The following is a 22,149-nucleotide window of genomic DNA, read 5'->3' on the forward strand; positions in this document are numbered from 1 at the left end:
AGTACATATCTTGTATCCTTGCTCAGTCTACAGAATATCACGTATACACTGTAATTTACTTTGATGCATGGGAAGTGTGTTTGATAGCATGTGATTCCAATGTTTGCAAGGTTGAATGGAAGTAACACAACCCAGACCACATACCACCACTGTAGCACCAGGAAACGCAGATTTCATTATTTTGACAGTAGCTGCACTGTATTTGATATACAAGGTGTTCAAACTAATATAAATACTGATGAAAAGCAGCTGTCTGGTGGAAGTGGTACCCTTGGTTCTTGAGCAAGTTAAAAGAAAGAAAAAATATGAATATTTTATAAAGATTGTTTTGTTGGCCAAAATATGAATTTCATGGTAAAAATAGGGGCGATAACTGTACGTTACTGTATGCTGATAGTTTGAGGGAATCAAACAGAACTTTCTTGTGCCAGCATGTACCTCCCTTTTTGTTTTATTTGTTTGCTGGCATTGACTTATGACCTGCTGTCAAGGTACTACAATTGATCATGTTGCATCTGTTATTACAATTTGTAATTGATTGTACATGTGTTCTGCTAAACAAGATGAGGATGTAGTATAATGTAATTCCATAATTAAATGGTCTGTGCTCTCTTGTATATATAGAGTGGAGAAAAACAACCTGGTAGTAAGATCAGCACAGGCTAGATAACATCAAATTGTGCAAAATTTTTTAGATGAGTCGGAAATGCACCCTTGTGTGGCCATAAGACGACAGCCATCTGTGATGAACACATGGAAGTCCGTGCACTTAAAATAATTTGCCCCAGCTAATACTTGTTACGTGAAAGACTGCAGTTACTAAATAAATCCACTGAAAATAATATTTTCAGCTGAACAGTCAAGGCTAAACAAACTTTGAATTCCTATTCGTGACTCTTTACATAAGATGCAAAATTCCTGTGATCGTCACTGGGTAAAGCTTGACAGTAAAATTAGCTACTGTAAGTGCACCATAATGTTATTAATTTATTAAGATAGTAAGCATAACAAAGCAGCAACTTGGACAGAACCACACTTATACACAAACCCAGTCATTATCTCTTAATGGACAAAGGTACACACACTCATCACTGATGGTCATCTTTTTATGGCCATAACTCTGCAACAGTTTACTTCTGACCTATGGTTATTTAGAAAATTATGCTCAATTCAACATCTCTCCCTGTAGTGCTGTGCTTTGTTGCCTTTTCACCTCCAAGCTGCCTTCTCAAGTGGCCAGGGTCTGGATCTCCTTAGGATTCATGGACAGAACACCCAAAATTATTCTTCAGCAGACCTCTGTGGCCACAATGGCTCAGTGTCTGTGATGGCCCAGAAAGAGCGTGTTTCGCTACAGATTCTGTGACATTACTTGTAAAAGAGGCTAATCATTGTGGTCCACACTGGCTGCGTGTTGGCCCTCCAGTGGCAGGCATTCGAATTTCCTGCCACCATCATACATCATTGTTTTTGCTGTATTATGTTGCGTGCCTTGCAGTGATGTATGGGTGCAGTCATTTCTGGCAGTGGGTATCTGTAAGATACCACAAAGCTTCACATTCTTCTCTGGATTTAAGCAGTTTGTTAGTGGACAATGCTTGCACAAAACGTCTGTGGCATCCAGAATTTGGATTTGTGGTCCTACAATGAAGAATGAGCTACCTCCATTCCACACAAAATAAATTTTGCTGTAATAGAAAGGCGGTGTGAGTATTTAACTAAATGGGACAACAGGCTGAATTCATAAAGAAGGACCAAAATAAGTTTTTTACTAATCTGAGTAAAATGTTGGAAAGAATTTCTGTAGCTAAGCGTAAAAGAATATATCTAAAAACAAAGATGGTGTGACTTACCAAACGAAAGCACTGGCAGGTCGATAGACACACAAACATACACACAAAATTCAAGCTTTCGCAACCAACGGTTGCTTCGTCAGGAAAGAGGGAAGGAGAGGAAAAGACGAAAGAATGTGGGTTTTAAGGGAGAGGGTAAGGAGTCATTCCAATCCCGGGAGCGGAAAGACTTACCTTAGGGGGAAAAAAGGACGGGTATACACTCGCGGGCGCACACACACACACACACACACACACACACACACACACACACATATATGGATGGCCTTTACAAATGTCTGCTTGTGTCTGTGTATGTGCGGTTGGATATGGGTGTGTGTGTGTGTGTGTGTGTGTGTGTGTGTGTGTGTGTATACCTGTCCTTTTCTCCCCCTAAGGTAAGTCTTTCCGCTCCCGGGATTGGAATGACTCCTTACCCTCTCCCTTAAAACCCGCATCCTTTTGTCTTTTCCTCTCCTTCCCTCTTTCCTGACGAAGCAACCGTTGGTTGCGATAGCTTGAATTTTGTGTGTATGTTTGTGTTTGTTTGTGTGTCTATCGACCTGCCAGCACTTTCGTTTGGTAAGTCACATCATCTTTGTTTTTAGATATGTTTTTCCCACGTGGAATGTTTCCCTCTATTATATCCATAAGCGTAAAAGAAATTAGATATGATAATTTTACAAGCCATGAATGTGTAGTGTGTGCAAAATTTTCTTTGAACAGTTAGTTCCAACAAAAAAAATTGTTGGAAAAAAGTAACTGCTTCATGCAGCTTAATGTAACCTTTCAGGAAAATACCCTTGTGGCACGTTAAGAAATTAAAATATAGTAATGTTGCATAATTTATACCAGATGTTCTACAGAAACCTTAAAGCAAAGAGTGAAGGCACTTTTATATTTACCGCTAGCTGTTCCCAGCCACACATTGCTGTGGCTCAGCCTCGTTAAGTAGAAAAGAAAGAAAACAAAGCACAAATTTCTTACATGTATGCCCCTCCTTTCTCTGTCCATGTCCTCATCCCCCCCCCCCCTCCCCGCTCCCTCTCCTTTTCCTCCTGCCCCCTCTGTCCATGTCCTTCCTGCTTTCTATTTCCAATTCCTCCCACCACTTTGTCCACCTCCTCTTCCCCCCCTCTCTGTGACCTTGAGCCTAGTTTATTGTTTCTGGTAAACACATTTCCCCTTTATATGCAGGGTGTTACAAAATGTACGGCCAAACTTTCTGGAAACTTTCCTCACACACAAAGAAAGAAAATATGTTATGTGGACATGTGTCCGGAATCGCTTACTTTCCATGTTAGGGCTCATTTTATTACTTCTCTTCAAATCACATTAATCATGGAATGGAAACACACAGCAACAGAACGTACCAGCATGACTTCAAACACTTTGTTACAGGAAATGTTCAAAATGTCCTCGTTAGCGAGGATACATGCATCCACCCTCCGTCGCATGGAATCCCTGATGCGCTGACACAGCCCTGGAGAATGGCGTATTGTATCACAGCCGTCTACAATAGGAGCACGAAGAGTCTCTACATTTGGTACCGGGGTTGCGTAGACAAGAGCTTTCAAATGCCCCCATAAATTAAAGTCTAGAGGGTTGAGGTCAGGAGAGCGTGAAGGCCATGGAATTGGTCCGCCTCTACCAATCCATCGGTCACCGAATCTGTTGTTGAGATGCATACGAACACTTCGACTGAAATGTGCAGGAGCTCCATCATGCATGAACCACCTGTTGTGTCGTACTTGTAAAGGCACATGTTCTAGCAGCACAGGTAGAGTATCCCGTATGAAATCATGATAATGTGCTCCATTGAGAGTAGGTGGAAGTACATGGGGCCCAATCAAGACATCACCAACAATGCCTGCCGAAACGTTCACAGAAAATCTGTGTTGATGACGTGATTGCACAATTGCGTGCGGATTCTCGTCAGCCCACACATGTTGATTGTGAAAATTTACAATTTGATCACGTTTGAATGAAGCCTCATCCGTAAAGAGAACATTTGCACTGAAATGAGGATTCACACATTGTTGGATGAACCATTCGCGGAAGTGTACCCATGGAGGCCAATCAGCTGCTGATAGTGCCTGCACGTGCTGTACATGGTACGGAAACAACTGGTTCTCCCGTAGCACTCTCCATACAGTGACGTGGTCAACGTTACCTTATACAGCAGCAACTTCTCTGACGCTGACATTAAGGTTATCGTCAACTGCACAAGGAATTGCCTTGTCCATTGCAGGTGTCCTCGTCTTTCTAGGTCTTCCCCAGTCGCGAGTCATAGGCTGGAATGTTCCGTGCTCCCTAAGACCTTCGTTCTGGAAATCGTGTCTCGATACAAACGTACCGCGCCACGGCTATTGCCCCGTGCTAATCCATACATCAAATCGGTATCTGCCAACTCCGCATTTGTAGACATTGCACTGACTGCAAAACCACGTTCGTGATGAACACTAACCTGTTGATGCTACGTACTGATGTGCTTGATGCTAGTACTGTAGAGCAATAAGTCGTATGTCAACACAAGCACCGAAGTCAACATTACCTTCCTTCAATTGGGCCAACTGGCGGTGAATCGAGGAAATACAGTACATACTGACGAAACTAAAATGAGCTCTAACAGGGAAATTAAGCAATTCCGGACAGATGTCCGCATAACATCTTTTCTTTATTTGTGTGTGAGGAATGTTTCCTGAAAGTTTGGTCGTATCTTTTTGTAACACCCTGTATATTACATATTAATTTATATGTTATATATTAAAAAGAAGTACATAAAATGTGTGTGTTCAGATTCAATCTTTTGTCATAATTTTGAAGTAGTTGTTGAAAAATTTTTGTGAAGTTTTAAGTTTTTTCTGCAAATGAACATTTATAAAGTATTTGCAGGCGAAATTCTTGTAGAGTTTTACAATGCTGTTCCATAAAAATATTTTATAAAACTTAAAAAGTTTGTAAAATCTAGAATATAATAAAACTCTGTACTATTTAAAACCAACCCTTATGCCACTTAGTCACTCAATTTTGGGAGGAGTTACACATTTAGCCTCAGAAATAAAGACACAGGGCAAGACTGAACTCTGCCGACAAATTAGAGGGTGTAGTTTTCTTCGTTCAGTACTGTTAATGAACATTGTTGTTTTCCTCTCTGCTGACAGAAATATCCTACAGTTTTTATTGAATACATCCAAATATGCCAACACACCCACAGTGTATGCATTACCTTCTTTCTTTTTCATGTCAGGAAAGCAACTTACAGACCAGCAGATAGCTCTGGGCAACAAGCTTCTGGTGTACATCAGCTGTTGCTTAGCTGGGCGTGCATATCCAGTGGGATACATACCTTCAGATATGGTTGCCAGTGTGAAGCATGAAGTCTTCAAGTGCCTCACCTGCCTACACAGTAAAGATGCTCCTGACTCTGAGCCGCCATATCCTTACCTCAGGTCAGTCACATCACATATAGACAATGTCTTTGTATACCTTAAATACACGCATACTGTTATGTATGCCATATTTCGATTATATGTTCTGTTTTATGTCCTTGTCCAACAAGAGCTTGTGCTTCATCTCTAATAACTTTATAGTAGATTGTAAGTTTGATGCTAATCTTCTATGTTTCATTTTGTGTGCGGTGGAGTGTATTCAAAGTTCTATTCTTAAGTCGCTATCAGTCTTAACATTTTGAGCTTTGCAATGCTGAATATATCACATAGTTGAGTTTATCAAAATGGGCAGCACTGTTGCCATTTAGTGTGTGTTCAGTAGAAACTAGACTGATTTTTAAGGAGACACCCATACCCAGAGTTACGTGAATGGAAGAAAGAGACACATTTGTTTCCTTGTGAAACATTACTTCAGAAGATTTTGAATAATCCAGAATTTAACATTTTTCTGTTGAATGATAGGGTCAAGTTTGAATGGTTCTCCTAATAAGTGAAGCCATTCAGTCTGGAGAATAGTGGCTGGAAACAGGAAGGAATGGTACCTGTAGTTATCACTGACTTTTGAATGAGTCAAGTTTATTTGTTACAGAACATAAGAAAAAATATTTGGTGCAGTTTCATGTGTAGTTACATATCAGATGTGAATGTGACAGGTTTTGTGAAAAGGCTGTTACACAATGAAACCAGCTGTAGTTATTAAGTTACTAGTGAATTTCTTTGGCATTTCAGAGGAAAGGCCAACTAAAATAGATGGCATGGTTTTTTTAACGGTTTAGGAAACAGTTACTCGATGAAAACATTTATGTTGAAGAGTACAGAACTATTACGGTAGGTGAAGTCACTAATGAAGATAATACTGAAAGTGATTTTGGGCACAGTCCAGCAATGTAGCTAGAAAATGAGCAGACTTCAGAATGGGGTCCAGCATTATGTGGCAGAGATGAGAGGAGTGGTTCCTCATATTGTCCATCACCACCAAAGAAAATAGGACAAAATTTTCAGAAGGTTATTTGGCTGATGCTTACAAAATCTGGCTGAAACAGCCTAGAGGAATGAACTTCATGATGGTGCCCTCCTGGTTTAGCCCTAGACATACTCTGTAGAGTCACATTCAGTACCATAATGGCACAGAAAAGACAAGTAAAAAACAAGACAATTTTTCAAAATTCCAAAAAGATGGTGAAATGACATGACAAAAAGAGGAAGGTGCTACAAGAATAACAACTAACAAGGTAAGTGATCACTGAATGCTATGAATCTGGGCACTGTCTTTTAAAGCACAATTGAGCAAAACAATATCTTAACATTCAAAGCTTCCAAAACATAGCTGCTGCAGCTCAAGAAAACAAGATTGTTTCTCGCATGATCACGAGTAAAGTTGTCAGATTTGTTGGTGATAACACTGATGTAGGAAAGAAAGCTGATGAGTTTCTTATGAAAGTAAGAAATTTCATTGGAGAGTATAATTTTTCACCAGAGCAGATAATTAGTGCAGATCAGTCAGTATTTGCTGAAGAGTTACATTCTGGGAGAACTCTTGCCGTTAAAGGAGCAAAACTGATTTTGGTGCAGTGAGATCAGTTGTAGCAACCACCCGTTCACACGTGACAGTGTCTATTGTAATGGATCACACCCTTATTCCACGCATGTATGTTCTTGTCTTGGAAGCAAGTGTGAAAATTCCAACAAGTGTGACACTTGAATTACACAGTGTGAAAGCATGTCCCAGCAAATCACCAAACCTGACAAAATGGAATTTGAAAGTGTTCCTGGAACAGGTGTTACAGCCAGATTTGGATAGCAGAGATTGAATTCTTCTTTTGGTTGATTCTTGGACAGCAAATAAAGACGATGCTTTACATACTGAGACAGTTCCAGCAGATGTTGAATTTCACAAGAAACTGATCACTGCAGAACGTACTGGATTGGTGCACCCAGTGGACATCTTCGTTTTCTGTCCGTTCAGAAGTATAGCACTGTTCATCACAGGTAGGATAATGTTATTGTCTGCAGTTAAAGTGTGGCAAAGAGAATAATTTCTTCACATTTAGTTTTTTTTGTGCACATCCAGTTTCTAGCAAATAGATTCAAACAATTTATCCGCTTTGCATTCTTAAAATGTGGTTACACTGATGAACATCTGTGATCATTTCAGACACCTTCCAAATACTGTTTCGAGAGTGATTTAGAAGGAGGAGATTCCAAAGATGGCTGGGTTCAGCTTTTCTTCTTGTGATGTGCTCGCTGTAAAATATGTTTATATCTAGACAATGAACTATTGACTTTCATGTCTACTGCATTTGAACTACCATGGGTGTATAACATTGTTTATTTCCATGATTTAAATGTTATCAAAATCATTTGCTCGCCGGCTGTAATTTGAATGGTATGTGTATTTTGATATTGGCTGTTCAACGTACTATATAGATTCAAAAAGTGTGTTACAACAGTTGGGTACCCTTCCTTGTTAGAAAAATACCTGAAAAACCTTTCGTTGGTGAATAGTTTGTGATGTGATGTGGAATCTGAACTATCATAAGTATGGGACCCTTTATTTTTGAAACTGACACCGCACTCAATGCACAGATCTTGCAGAGAATGACATTGAAAAATTCCCCAAGCAGTATAGTGTCATATCACTCTCTGCCATTCCTGTAATTTTCGTAAGTGTTTAGTGTTGTTCTCGGAAACTGAAAATGGCTAATATCGGAGGAGACAGACCTTCACCATTCAGTGAGAATTAGTTATTATTCTGTTGTGCAAATCTCTTACTAGTGTACCTTCTTTTAATCCACATGAAACTACCATCAGTTTGTTTCACTTTGTTATATACAGTAGGTTTACTGAAATCATTGTAGGTACATAATCTGATAGTGATGTGTTCTTTTCATCCATTAACTGCTCCACAATCAAGTGTAAAATCAGATCATTTGGCTTCAAACTAGGCCTTTGGCACTCACAGCAGTGATAGACAGTGACTCTCAGTTTCCGCTTGCACTGCTCTCTTCACATCTTTCTATTTGCATGCAGTATATTTAGCATAGCAGCAGTTGGAAGACTTTGCTGTTTCAGAAGTACTGTCACCACAATGCAAGAGGGATGCAATTATTCTGTTTACTGCTCTAATAAATAATTAATTTTCTGAACAACAGTAGGGGCAATGTGCTATTAATGTTCAAGGCTGGAAGTAGTTAATGAAATGTGATTAAATTTTGTAGGTATTGTAATTAAAGCTAAAGATGTTAAAATGTATTTTTCTCTGCTGTTTAATGGAGATAGGTAAATTGCAAATTCATTGCACCTTTTCAAGGCAATGTTTTTTGGTACTTTAATGGATTCATCTCTGTTTTCAATACAACTCATACTTATTAGTAATGTGTGGTATTTTAATCCACAGGGTCCTTCTACATTTTGATACTCGTGAGTTTTTAAATGTGCTTGCACTAGCATTTGAAGAGCCAGAGTTTCTGTCTGAGGTGGGGATGAGACAAGTGCAACGGCTTGTTGATATATTGTTGCTTATAATGGTGCAGGGCGAGGGTTTCACGGTAAGTGGACAGCTATTAACTGATATCATTGTGATCATCTTTTCATTTTATTTCTTCCATTAATAAATTGGGAATGAGTCAACACTGATCTCATTTGAAATTAAGATTTTGAGTTAGTTAATTATTTATAGAAACAATGAAAGATAAAGTGTTAACCTTACTGCACTTGTAGCAGCTATCACCACCTTACTTACATTCTTTTTTAGTGTGGTTTTTGAATTGGATATCGCTATATTGTGGGGGGAAAAAATGCGAACTCTTTATAGCGTAAGTTTCGTCCAAGAGCAACAGGGTTCTTGTTGATATATTTATCAGACAACATTGTGCAAAGTAGAATCTCAAAAAATAAAGGCTATTTTATTAAAAAACAAAAAAGATCTCAAAAATGCAAATCAAAGGTGGATTTTAGGATTTACGTACTACATACATACATTTCATCTCATTTTTATCACAGTTTCACATTAAATTTCTCCACGGAAATGTTCTCAGACAGTTCCAAAGTACCAAATTCAACACTGCACATCTTCAAAATTTTGAGAAGCAACTTTTTTCCTGAAATGAGAAAGTTACAGTTGCTGAATATGAGATTGGTTTGCAAGGAGGAAAGGGTCTATAAATTTCTCTCCTGAAATTCCAAACCATCTGATTAGTGCAAGTGTAAATTTTTTTTTTTTTTTTTTTAATGAAAGCAGTTCCTCTTATCAACTTCTCTGATTTTCGTGTCTGAATGTCATGCCTCAGTTTTGCATGTCTTCTACAGTACACCTCAGGTATTACTCATGTTCTTTGCTGGGTAAAGTTTACAAAGTTCACACCACATTCTATTCCTATAATGTAGCTTTTTCATTTTCCTAGAATATTGTATTTCTGTGAACTACTTTAGCTTTTATCACAGTGAGGGACACCTGAAGCTAGTTCGCTGTTTGGACTTGTAAAAAGCAGTAATGTAATGTGTAAGTATCATTGCTTATTTTTTGTGAGCATCTCAACTCTTTTCAGTACTGAACATGCACTTGCACAAACAATTCATATATTGGTAACAGTTAGGCACACTCTTGTTTAGGTCACCTTTTGGAAACACCATTGGAATGTTAATAATTGTCCAGCAATTTTTCCTGTACCCATTTTAGCAGTGTGATGTACATGTGTGCTAGGCATGCCACTGCTCTCCCCACATTGCACAGTTGTCAAACTTTCTGTAAATGCATGATGCAATTGCTTTACTTTGATCTACTTCTCCAATTGGTGAAGGTGCTCAAGTGTCACTCAGTTCGTTGTAATTTACATTCACACTACATCTCTTTGAATTGGGGATTCAGACCACTGTATTTTTGCAGCCACTCTGGCACACAGAAAGAAAGTAACAATACCAGGTAATACAAATAACTTCAGTTGCACACACAAAACATTTGTCAGGTGCGAGTAGCTCTCTTGCACTGAGGATTCTGCACAAATTTAATTATGTGTATAGATAGTTCATCCACACCGAGAATCAAGAATCTCGATAATTTTTACTTGTTAGCAATATCAAAACTGGTAATATATTGATCCTGGGAGTGTAACAATTTTCAATTTTTTTTCCCTTTGCTTGTACTGTGCTTCTTGCCAAATTTCATGATTCTAGTTCAACAGGTTGTACCATATAGTGTGTGAGTATCAAAACGTGACATAAATGATTGTATCTTTTAATTGCATTGACTTCTAAGCTTAAATTTTTCACATCGCTGAGGGACAACTGACCTTAGTATGCAACATGAATTTCAACTTGATACCTCTATCCATTCCTGGGAAAAAGTGATCTTAACAGATGGACAGACAGTCAGATAACAACTGACAAAAAAGTTTCTTCATGTGACATAATTATAAATTAACAATTTTCAAATTTATTTTTTTACTTGTACTGTGAAACCGTGCTCCTGCCACGTTTCACGATTCTAGGTCACGGAATGTACCCTATAAGTTTTAATGAATGAGTCTGCAAGTATCAGAATTTGTAACATAAGTGACTGTATCTTTTGATTGCATTGACTACGAAACTTAAATTTTTGCACCATCAAGGGTCTGTGGACATTAGTATGTGACATAAATTCCAAAGTGGGACATCTACCCGATCCTGAGAAAAAGGGTTGTTAACAATCAGGCACACAGACAAACAACGAAGTGATCCTATAAGGGTTCCATTTTTATCGACTGATGTACAGAACCCTAAAAAGGGAGGGCATGCTACTGTACAGGCACAGGATGTTCACTGCAGTTGATCATATTTTGTGTCAAACAGCCTTTACATTTGAGGCTCACCTAGCATGTATAATTTAATATTTTGAACAAAATCAAACAATGGAAACTTAAGCTTGAAATTTCAAGATCGCTAGTCACAAGCTAAATATGTAACAGTTTTTCATTGTGCCTGTCTGCAACTCAACGTGTCATCTTTAGAGTGAGTAGTAATTTATCTTTTCTTAATATTTTGAACAAAAGTTATACATATCAGAATAAAACATATTCACCATGTAAAATATTCAATTGTTACTTTCCTTATTTGCATCTTTCACAGCAGTACACAAGTTGTCTTTATGTCTGTATCTCTGTGTATTAACATAATAAGCAAACAGTAAATCTACTGGACAGTTTAAAATTGGTTCTTACTGTTGTAAATGTTGTAAGAGATGTCTGGAGTTTCAAACTTCACTGTTATTTGTCAACCAAAGACACAAATTATACATCTACATTTGGACTGTGCAAGCTACCTCACACCATGTGGTGGGAGGGGAGGGGGGAGGTACAGTACCCTTTCATTTCCTGCATCTCTGTTACATTTGCAAATCTTGTGTTGGAAGAACAAGTAATGGTAAATTTGTAAACCCTCGTTGCCTGTTTTGTGTTATGTAAAGGTCTCGCTGCTACTGCTGTGGAGGTAGAGTTGCTGTTGTTGTTACGGTAGGCTGCTAAGACAATTTCTCCCTGCCACTATTACAGAACTGTCCCCCAGGGTCAGGTAACAGTGTAGGAGAACAAAGGTTCTACAACACTCCAATGAACTAGTTATAAAGTTACACTAATGAGTTAAAAAAGCTTATTTATTTTATTGACTTGTCGAATAATGAAGTCTACAGTGCTGCATGTAATAAAACACAAAAAAAGGCCCTTTATGGCTAAGTGCAAATAATCATAGGTAAACTTCACAGTCCACAGCAAATGCAATTTGCAACAACTGTCTGTTCACTTCTAAGAGTTCACTAAATGGTGTTCCCTGTCTAAGTCAGCCCTGGACAATGATCTCTAACCAAGTAGGTGAGAGCAGCTCTTCTACCTTGCAAGTAGGCTTCTATCCATTGTCGTCCAGTCGTTGGTGGATTGTACTCGACCAGCAGTTGGCCGAGGTGAAGCCGATATCTTCATCCTCAACGCCGCCCGTGGCACTGGTGGAACTTGCGCAAGTGGCAAGTGGAAAGTCTGTGTTGCACTGTCAGCAGTTTGCATCTTTGCGCCTGTGGTGCTTTTGCCCTGGCTGTGTTTTGTGCATGCATACGACACAGCAGATAGATCTCCATAGGAGCTCAAATTGCTCCATTTTTCTCATTTTGGTCATTTTATGAGATATATGTGGAACTTGCTCATACAATTTCAATAGTAGATCTATTAGTTATCTACAAAATTTCTCCTGTAGCCTCAGCCACTAGAGTTTGTTGAGTGTTTCCATTATGCTGTTGTTCTTATTAAATGAACCCATAATGAAACATCCCACTACTCATTGAAACTTTTCTGTCTCTTCTATTAATGCAACCTGATAAAGGGACCTGGACTGAAGAGCACACTGAAGAATCAGTCACATAAATGTTTTGAAAGCCACTGTTTTGCTGGGTAATTTGCAGTTCTTGAATATTCTTCCAGTGACTGATTGGCATCTGCATTTCCTCCAGCTAGTTTTATATGCTCATTCCACTTTAGGCCGCTCCATACAACTATGCCTAGATAGTTTGTGATTGCTAGTCTTTCCAATGATTTGTTGCCAACAATGTAATCAAATCATAATCAAATTATTTACCTGTTTATGTGCAGTACATTATGTTTTCATTTTCATGGTCAATGACACTAATTATCCATCCTTTGCAGTTCTTCCTATATTTTAGCACAGTCTTTGTTGTGTTGCAGCCTTGCTGTAAACAACAACATTGTCTGTGAAAGACCTCATGGAGCTTCTAATTTTATCTACTAGATTATTTATATAAATATAATAGAAGGAAACATTCCACGTTGGAAAAATATATCTAAAAACAAAGATGATGTAACTTACCAAACGAAAGCGTTGGCATGTTGATAGACACACAAACAAATACAAACACACACACAAAATTCAAGCTTTTGCAACCAACGGTTACTTCATCAGGAAAGAGGGAAGGAGAGGGAAAGACGAAAGGATGTGGGTTTTAAGGGAGAGGGTATGGAGTCATTCCAATCCTGGGAGTGGAAAGACTTACCTTAGGGGGGAAAAATGACGGGTGTACACTTGTGCCCCCCCCCCCCCCCCACACACACACACACATCCATCTTGCCTTTACAAATGTCTGCTTGTGTCTGTATATGTGCGGATGGATATGTGTGTGTGTGCAAGTGTATACCTGTCCATTTTTCCCCCTAAGGTAAGTGTTTCCGCTCCCGGGATTGGAATGACTCCTTACCCCCTCCCTTAAATCCCATATCCTTTCGTCTTTCCCTCTCCTTCCCTCTTTCCTGATGAAGCAACCGTTGGTTGCGAAAGCTTAAATTTTGTGTGTGTGTTTATGTTTGTTTGTGTTTCTTTGTGTGTCTATCAACATGCCAACGCTTTCGGTTGGTAAGTTACATCATCTTTGTTTTTAGATAGATTATTTATATATATTCCCAACAGCACTGGGCCTCCAACAATACCTCAGGGTGCTCCCAAAATTAACTTTGCATGTGTCAATTTATGCCTTAAAGAGTGATGTGTTGAGTTCTGTCTGCAAGTAAGGGTCTGAATCCAGTCACAAATCTGGTTTGATACTTGGTAAGCTCATATTTTGCTCACTGAACTGCATTGCAGAACTGAATAAAGTGCCTACCAAAAGTAAGGAAGGCAGCATCAGTTAGTTAAAACTATCACTTCCCTGGGTAAATGCACCTTAAATGAGCTGGTGAATAAAATTGGAAGTTATAAGAGGCATCATGGAGTATGCTGTTTTTGTGGAGGGTGTCAAAACACTACTAAATTTTATAAAATTGTAGGAATACTTTCAAATGAACATAACTTGTTGCAGATTCTAACAGCTAACCCGCACCATACACATATGTAATATTGCTCATAAATATGCATAAGGACCAGTTATTATTTCCATTACACTGTTGTTGATGAAATGTCATGTGACTAGGACCTCCCGTCGGGTAGACCATTTGCCAGTTGCAAGTCTTTAGATTTGACGCCACTTCGGCGATTTGCATGTCGAACTGTTGTTGATGAAGTACTGTAACCAGCCTCTACTGCAAAAGTTGAGATGTATGTGTCTGAATCGTTTTAATGTGAAACAACTCCATGAAAATTATGCCAGAAAAGCAAATGCCAGATTAACTTTGTCCAGAAAATCCCAAAGAATTAGCTTAAAATTCATCCATTGTACTGTACTTGAGCACTGCTCATCATTCTGGGACCTTTACGGGGTAATAAAAGTAGAGGACACAGAGAAAATTCATAATGAATTCATTTTAATACTTTGAAGATCATGCCTTATGATAAGAGACTAATGACGCATTATTTTCTCCCACTTACAAGTCCCACAAAATGAAAAAGGGGGTAAAGTAAGAGAAATTAGAACTTACGCAGTAGCTATCTAACAGTTGTTCTTGGTGGTGGTGGTATTGTAATGTCATAAGTGCCTAAACCATTGTTTTTCCAGTACACCTTTCATGAGAAGAATAGAACAGAGAGAGGGGATGGTAAAATGGAATGATAGTGACATACAGTGTAATCTTTGCCTTTCACTGTGGCATTCCTTGAAGAGTTTGTGTGACAATGAAGAATGTGGAACGAGAAATCTTCTAATATTTGTAACTTATACATCGCGTTTATTATATGTGTCAAGTTAAATCAATGATCTTTCTGGCTTTCTTAGTGAAAGTGATGATTAGGAAGATTTTGGGTTTTGGAGCTGAGCACATTGTTATTTTTCTTGCATGATATTTTTAAAACTTCACTATTTGTCCTTGTCAGGTGTGACATGCTCATTTTCTGGACTCTAAGCAAGTTGTGAATAGGACACACTGCATGAATTACTGGCATTTGTTTGACTGACAATGAATAAATTGGTCTAATGTTGTCACATTCCAAGTATGGTGAGTGGAGGAGACACATGATCTTATCTGTTGTGCAGTTCCAATTCTAGCACCAGGCTGATATAACTTTTTATACTGTTCATTGCCAAAATATTGATGTCATACTCTGTTTTTGTGAATGTAGATATAATATGTTCATCCTGGCACCTCGTAATAAATGTCAACTTTCACAGTAGCAGTGTAGCTGTGAAGAGCATATATGTTACAAATTATCTCCTCCCCTCGAGTGAAATGATAATCCTTCATGCTTTATTGGTGAAATAGATTATTTCTGAGTTTGCAGCTGGGACACAACACAGATAAGATGGTGTCTCTCCTCAAATTGTCAGGCTTGGAACTGCTTCATTCTTTGAAGGTGTGAGGCTGCAATTGCTAGAGTGGCATACAGCATGTCTGTTTTTGCAGTTCAGTTGGAGCTCAAACAGTTACGAAGGGCGTTTGAAAAGTCCGTGCAAAGTCCGAGAGATGGCACCACTGACGCGTATCAAGGTCATTTTTAGATAGTAGCATCTTTGGAAAGATGACACACAAAGTTTCAGCCATATTGGTCTATTTCTTTGTGTTTGGCATTTGCGTGAATCAGGGAAGTCGAGTGATTGTCAAAAATGGATGAAGAAGAATTTTGTTTGGTGATTAAACATTACTTTATGAAAGGCAAAACTCCTTGGGAGACTAAAGAGAAGCTTGATAAACTTACGGTGACTCTGCACCTTCGATTAGAATAGTTTATAAGTGGTTTCAAAATTTTCGGAGTGGTCATATGGGCACAAGTGATGCTGAATGTTCTGGATGCCCTGTGGATGTTATGACTCCAGAAATCATTGATAAAATCCATGATATGGTGCTGGATGACAGAAGAGTTAAGGTGCATGAGATCGCTAGTGCTGCGGGCATCTCGAATGAACGGGTACATTATATTTTGCATAAACATTTGGACATGAGAAAGCTATCCACAAGATGGGTTCAGTGATTGCTCACGCTTGACCAAAAACGGAATCATGTGAAGTGTTGCAAGGATGGTTTGCAGCTGTTCAGGAAGGATCCACAGTACTTTAAGCGTCGTTTTGTCACTGTGGATGAAACATGCATGCATTACTATACTCCTGAGGCCAAAACACAATCTAAACAATGAGTTACCAAGGACGAATCTGCACCAAAACAGGCGAAGACCAGTCCTTAGACCGGAAAGGTTATGGCGACTGTCTTTTGGGATGCGCAAGGGATAATCCTCATCGACTATCTAGGAAAGGGTAAAACTATTACAGGTGCATATTATTCATCGTAATTGGACCGTTTGAAAACCGAGCTACAAGAAAAACGCCAGCGATTGGACGCGAAAAAGTCCTTTTCTATCACAACAATGCACCAGCACACACATCAACAGTTGTGGTCGCAAAATTAATGGAAGTAGGATTCCAACTCGTTTCACATCCCCCTATTCTCCAGACTTGGCTCCCTTGGACTACTATTTGTTCCCCAATTTGAAGAAATGGATGGCGGGACAAAGATTTTATTCAAACAAAGAGGGGATTGCAGCAACTAATAGCTATTTTGCAGACTTGGACAATTCCTATTATTCGGAAGAGATCAAAAAATTAGAACAGTGTTGGACGAAGTGTATAAGTCTAAAAGGAGACTGTCAAAAAATAAAAAAGGTTTGCCCCAAACACATTAGTAGTTTTTATTTTTTGCACGGACTTTCCAAATGCCCCTCATACCAATGAAGTGTGCACTCAATTTCTAGCAGAGGCAACTGGGGAAGGTCTCAAAATATAGTGGAAAGAAAATGACAGTATTAACTGGGATACAAACCCAGAAAAATGTGCCAGACAAGGACTAAAATCCTGATACCTGCTTTTTGTGACCAATATATCTTCAGTTATGCTACTTGAGCATCTACCACCAGCTTCTCTACATTTATTCAAAGCCTCTCCCACAATGCAGTGGGACCAGCAGTTCAGAAAGAACAGGTATACTGTTGTTGTTAAGGATCAAATGCCTTTAGTCTCTGTGAGCAGTACATTTGGCAAACACTATCTGCTAAAGACTGGTGTAAGGGTCCAAGTCCTTGTCCAGCACGCATTAAAGTGGGGAATTTTTAATATTTTTCAGTTTGGATAGTTTTTTTTTTTTCCAGAGTCACTACCTGACTTATGTACATGCAATATTTAAAATTTGGATAGCCATTAAAATTACATTTTAATAACAGGACTGATTGGGTTGCAGCCAAGCCAGGTCGGTTCTCTGTTCACATTCCTGGCACGTCAGCTGGCCCGGCCGTGGTGTGGTCTGCTGCACGTGGAGCGGCAGCTCTTTGAACAGGTGGTTGAGTTCCTGACTGAAGGCAGTGGCTCACCAAGCACAGGCCACCATGAGGAGCGCCAACAGGCCCTGCTGGAGCTAATAAGAGCTGGCGGTCTGCAACATTACGACCAAGACCGCCTTCTCACTCTTGCTCACAAAGCATACTTGTAAGTATTGTGCCGTTGTTCACAGGCATCCCTAACTGCTTATCCACATCACCCATGTACCCAGTTTCCTGGCAGATTAAAACTGTATGCCGGACCATCACATTAATCCGGACATTCACCGTCCACAGATACGCTCCAGATTCAAATCCTGGTGCTACACAAAGTTTTAATCTGCCAAGAAGTCCCAAATCAGTGCACATTGTGCTGCAGAGTGAAAGATTCATTCTGGCAATTCACCAACATACGTCACTCACTGAATGTATTGTCTTCAATTTCCTAAAAGCAATGGAAAAAGTAAAGGTAATGACTCACAGTTTAGCAGAGGCATTGAGTGCTCAACAGTCACATTAACAAGATTGAGATCTTTTTTATGTTCCTGTTGACAGCTTGTTATCAAAAGTACAAGATGAGGTGTAACTTTTACTGCTTCTGTTGTTTATATTCCATGCCAAATTTACCATTGTCCTTTTCCTAAAAAGAATGCTGTTAAATTATATGATTTTTAATGTACTGTCTTTATCAGTTCATATCTTACATTAATCTACATTCATAATGAATCAGCAAATTAGATCAGTGCAGCTGCTTTTTGAACAGCCCTCGCAAATAATACCAAATATGTAAAAATAAAGAAATTAAAAAATAAATACAAAAGTTATACTGAATGGCATTATTAACAGTGATAACAGTATAGCCGTCTCATGTAACACACTTGGAAAAATATTCATCTACGTCTAAACTGTGCAATGTGATGAAAAGTATTTCCAGTGCCACTATCATTTCCCCTCGTCCCCATTGTGTCCATAAATGGTACTGGGAAGGGCAGCCAGCCAACAGTAAATCTCTGTATGATCTCTATATTTTTGTGACTTTTGAATTCTAATCATTTTTAGAGACGTGGGAGGAAATATGTTTCCAGACTTCTTGGAACGTACACTCTCAGAATTTTTGTGGGTAACCCCTCCATGATCCTAGTGTCTTCCACTGGAGTTTAAATATGACAAACTGCCTATTGGCTTATTCTCGGGTTCTTTTGCCAATGTTTGATGATTTTTCTGATGTTTCACCACCACAAGTGGCTGGCTTCTCAAAGCTTCCCTCTCCATTGCTGGTGGCGGACAGGAGTCGAACTCACAGCGGCAGATTATATGTACCTGTTGCACCAATGTCTGAGGGGCATTTCACTGGTTGTTATCGTAGTGGTGCTCGCCTTGTTACCTGCAACGATTGTTTGCTGCAGCACTGGAATCAGGATCCATTCGTCTTGGTTCTTTCCTCTTTCTTGTTAAAGCTGTTACCATGTTTGTGGATATCTGTAGCTTCGCTGAACACATGTGCTCGGTAGCTCTTCTCCACAGCAAGAACTTCCATGTCGGCAAATTCTATTATGTGGTCGGTGTCTTACAGTGTGTGCTCTATCATGTCCAATTTCTCCACCCATCCCAACCTGCATTACTGTCTGTGTTTGATGATAGATCATACAATCATTTCAACATGTAGGAAAGTCTTAAGTTCAGGGTATGTGGTATATTCCCGACATTGTTAGTGAGCCCTGTTTGCCCTTTGCTGATCTGAGATACTCTTTGATCATTTTGATCAATTTTTAAATAGTCTTTATGCCATGTGGTAATCCGTGCAGTCAACATGGTAAGGCTTTTTTTATGTGCAGATTAGTGTGCAATTTGGAGAGAGGGCTGAGGGGGGGGGGGGGGTGATTTCCATCCCCCCTCCCCCTTTCTGATTTGAAATTACCTATCCGATCCAAGGATGTTTATTTTCCACTCGTACATATAACTTCCCAACATTTAATTTAAATTTGTGGACCCGTAAACAGAAAATATCGACACATTATTACTGTTAACATGTTTGCTCACTAATTTTGGAAAAAGCCTAATGTCCTTAAGCACCTCAAATCATTTCAAACTGAATTGTTATTTTCATGCTGTCATTGTTGATTTCATGTAAGGTCCACCATTCATTACGTGCGTGCTTGCAAGACAAGTAGTGTGGCAGCCGTACCACAGAGGTGCCTGAGCAGCAGAGCTGAAATTCACCCACGGGTCCCGGCACAAGGCGAGCAACCGCGGTACCTGCAGCCACATTTAAATTAGACCAGATTTTGGCAACAGTGCAGCATGGACGAATGTGTACTGGACAGAAGCACAAAGCAGTCCAAACTGAGCAAGAATACCCAGCAGATGGGATTCAGCAGTCTGGCCTTGCTAGTCGTGGACCACATGGGTCAAGCTTAACACAGCTTCCCCAGTATCACGAATGCGAAATTAACTGGTGCTGTTCGGTTGTTCTCTCGCATCCACAAAAGATACGGCGATCTCCGCAAGTTCCCGCTTCAGTAGCATTGTTAGTGAGCTGAGTGCGTGCAGGCCTGTGAGAACTATGGAATTTCAACCTGTAAGAACTATGGAATTTCAGCATGGCTTTCTAGCAAAGCAAAATTTCACCATTCCTTAAGAACAGTGCATTACTAGGTATATGTGCAAACATATACTAACAGTGGTGCTAAAGGAGATAAAACAGGCGGTGGATTTGAGAAACAAGATGATGATGATGCCAACAGAAAGAAATAGTGAATCTTTGGGGACTGAAAACTGTGAGAATTGCGAAGGTAGGGATGGGAGTAACAGTAGGCTTGAAATTGTAATAGGAAATTGTGTAGCATTATCGCATTTTCAAAACTAACAAAAGATTAAGCTGTGTGGCTATCTGTAAATGACTAAAACTTTGCAATATTCACAGTGTGTTCTGAAGTTTGTGAGCTTACGGTGGAAAGCATGGAATGTGTGCATATAGAAAATGCAGTTTTAGTTGGTGTTTCTGCTGATAATACAAAAGAACTAAATGATAAAATTTGTGATCATGCAAAGTGCAAATGAGGATAATTGTAAAAGAGTTGGAGGAAAAGCACACATTCAAAGAAGTATTAATTAAAGAATCTTCTTGTGATGAATGTAATAAATTTAAGATATTTAGGAAGAACTGTTTCCAGTCTTTGCTAGACAATATAAAAAAACTGCTTTGAAGACTTGTATTTCTTTTCATTTGCAGCCATTTTAAATTCAGAAGCATAGCCGTGAGACGGATATGAACTTGTGTTTTATGGTGACATGTCAATTCCTCACTTATGTAAGAAGGTAGATTTTAAATTAAGTGAAAGCACATGTGCTTCACTAGTCAAAAGATTTTATAAAGAAAATCCTCAATACACGCCAACTTCTGTGAAAAGAACTTGTGAAAGCAATTGAAATTATATCTACATTTACCACTGAATGTGAACGTGGATTTAGTGCCATGAATCTAACACTGACTGATCAGAGAAATCAGTTACAAATTCTGACATTTTCAAGTCTATTTTTCATTTCAATAAATGAACTTCAACTGCACTGCTTGTATGCAGAAAAATTTGGAACAAGATGGATCGTCTCAGCATCACGGCGCCTTTGACACGCCAACTGCCAAACCCTCGAATCTTCAGGACCAGTCTCATTCTGTGTTTTAACTGTGCAAACAATATCTGTATAAAATAAAAAACTTATGAATGCTAACTAAACTTCACATAATCACTAAGACTACCCCTTACGTGCTTTGCAGTTTCAGAAATAACCACTGAAATGCTTTATTTTGAGACGCGAAACAAATAGCTCAAACTAGTATATGAATTGCCAGATGCAGGTAATGGAATGTTATTGCCACTTGCATCTCTACAGAAATTGCATTTCGTGTAACAGTATCTTCCGTAGAGATACATGTTTCTGTTTCATAACCAAAAATTCAAAATCTTGCTGTGACGTTCTTGTGGAATTTTCAAACAAAACATTGCCATCATTTTGCATATCTCGCGGTAAAGTACCTCTGTTATTTAGATACTTTTTTAGCCATAGTTGCCTTTGTGAGTTCTTTCTTTATTGCCTTTTTTATCACAATAAACACAGTGCAAACTGCACTACTTTACGCTGAAATGGCTGAATGGATTTGGGTGAAATTTGGAGTGGAGATGAGTATGCCCTAAATTAGCACCTAGGCTCTATATGTTTAATATAAATAGTGTATCACAGTACACATACATGTAAAATACAACATGAAAACATTGATACGCGTGCGCTCACACACACACACACACACACACACACACACACACACACACACACACACACACACAGAGAGAGAGAGAGAGAGAGAGAGAGAGAGAGAGAGGTGGGGGGGGGGGGGGGAAGAGTTGGATGAGGACAAAGGCATAGGCTACACATTTTAAATTGTATATAATACAGAGAGTCTCGAGAGAATTTTTGAAGTGGCATATACATGTGGATAGTAAGTCTTAGCATTAACATTTATTCATAAATAAGTTTTTAATTATGGGTAACAGTGTGGGACAAATCTAGTAATTGACTATACTAACACACGAGGACATTCTCTTCCCTCCCCCACTTCCCCCCCCCAAAATTGCCCATTGTTGCAGATTCCTCTGTTTATCTGCTGAGAGAGA

General features: G+C 39.0%; 1 protein-coding gene across 1 annotated transcript in view; it reads left to right on the forward strand.

The window, feature by feature from the left end:
* Positions 1–22,149, forward strand: part of LOC124606769 (vacuolar protein sorting-associated protein 8 homolog) — a 196,609-nt gene that overhangs the window by 111,950 nt on the left and 62,510 nt on the right. Inside the window, exons 13-15 of the mRNA XM_047138823.1 lie at positions 5,083–5,284; positions 8,682–8,832; positions 17,404–17,648. Coding sequence (XP_046994779.1) covers positions 5,083–5,284; positions 8,682–8,832; positions 17,404–17,648 — 598 coding nt within the window. The remainder of the gene's footprint in view (positions 1–5,082; positions 5,285–8,681; positions 8,833–17,403; positions 17,649–22,149) is intronic.

Source organism: Schistocerca americana, chromosome 3 (genome assembly GCF_021461395.2).
Source record: "Schistocerca americana isolate TAMUIC-IGC-003095 chromosome 3, iqSchAmer2.1, whole genome shotgun sequence".
In the NCBI taxonomy this organism is placed as follows: Eukaryota; Metazoa; Arthropoda; class Insecta; order Orthoptera; family Acrididae; genus Schistocerca; species Schistocerca americana.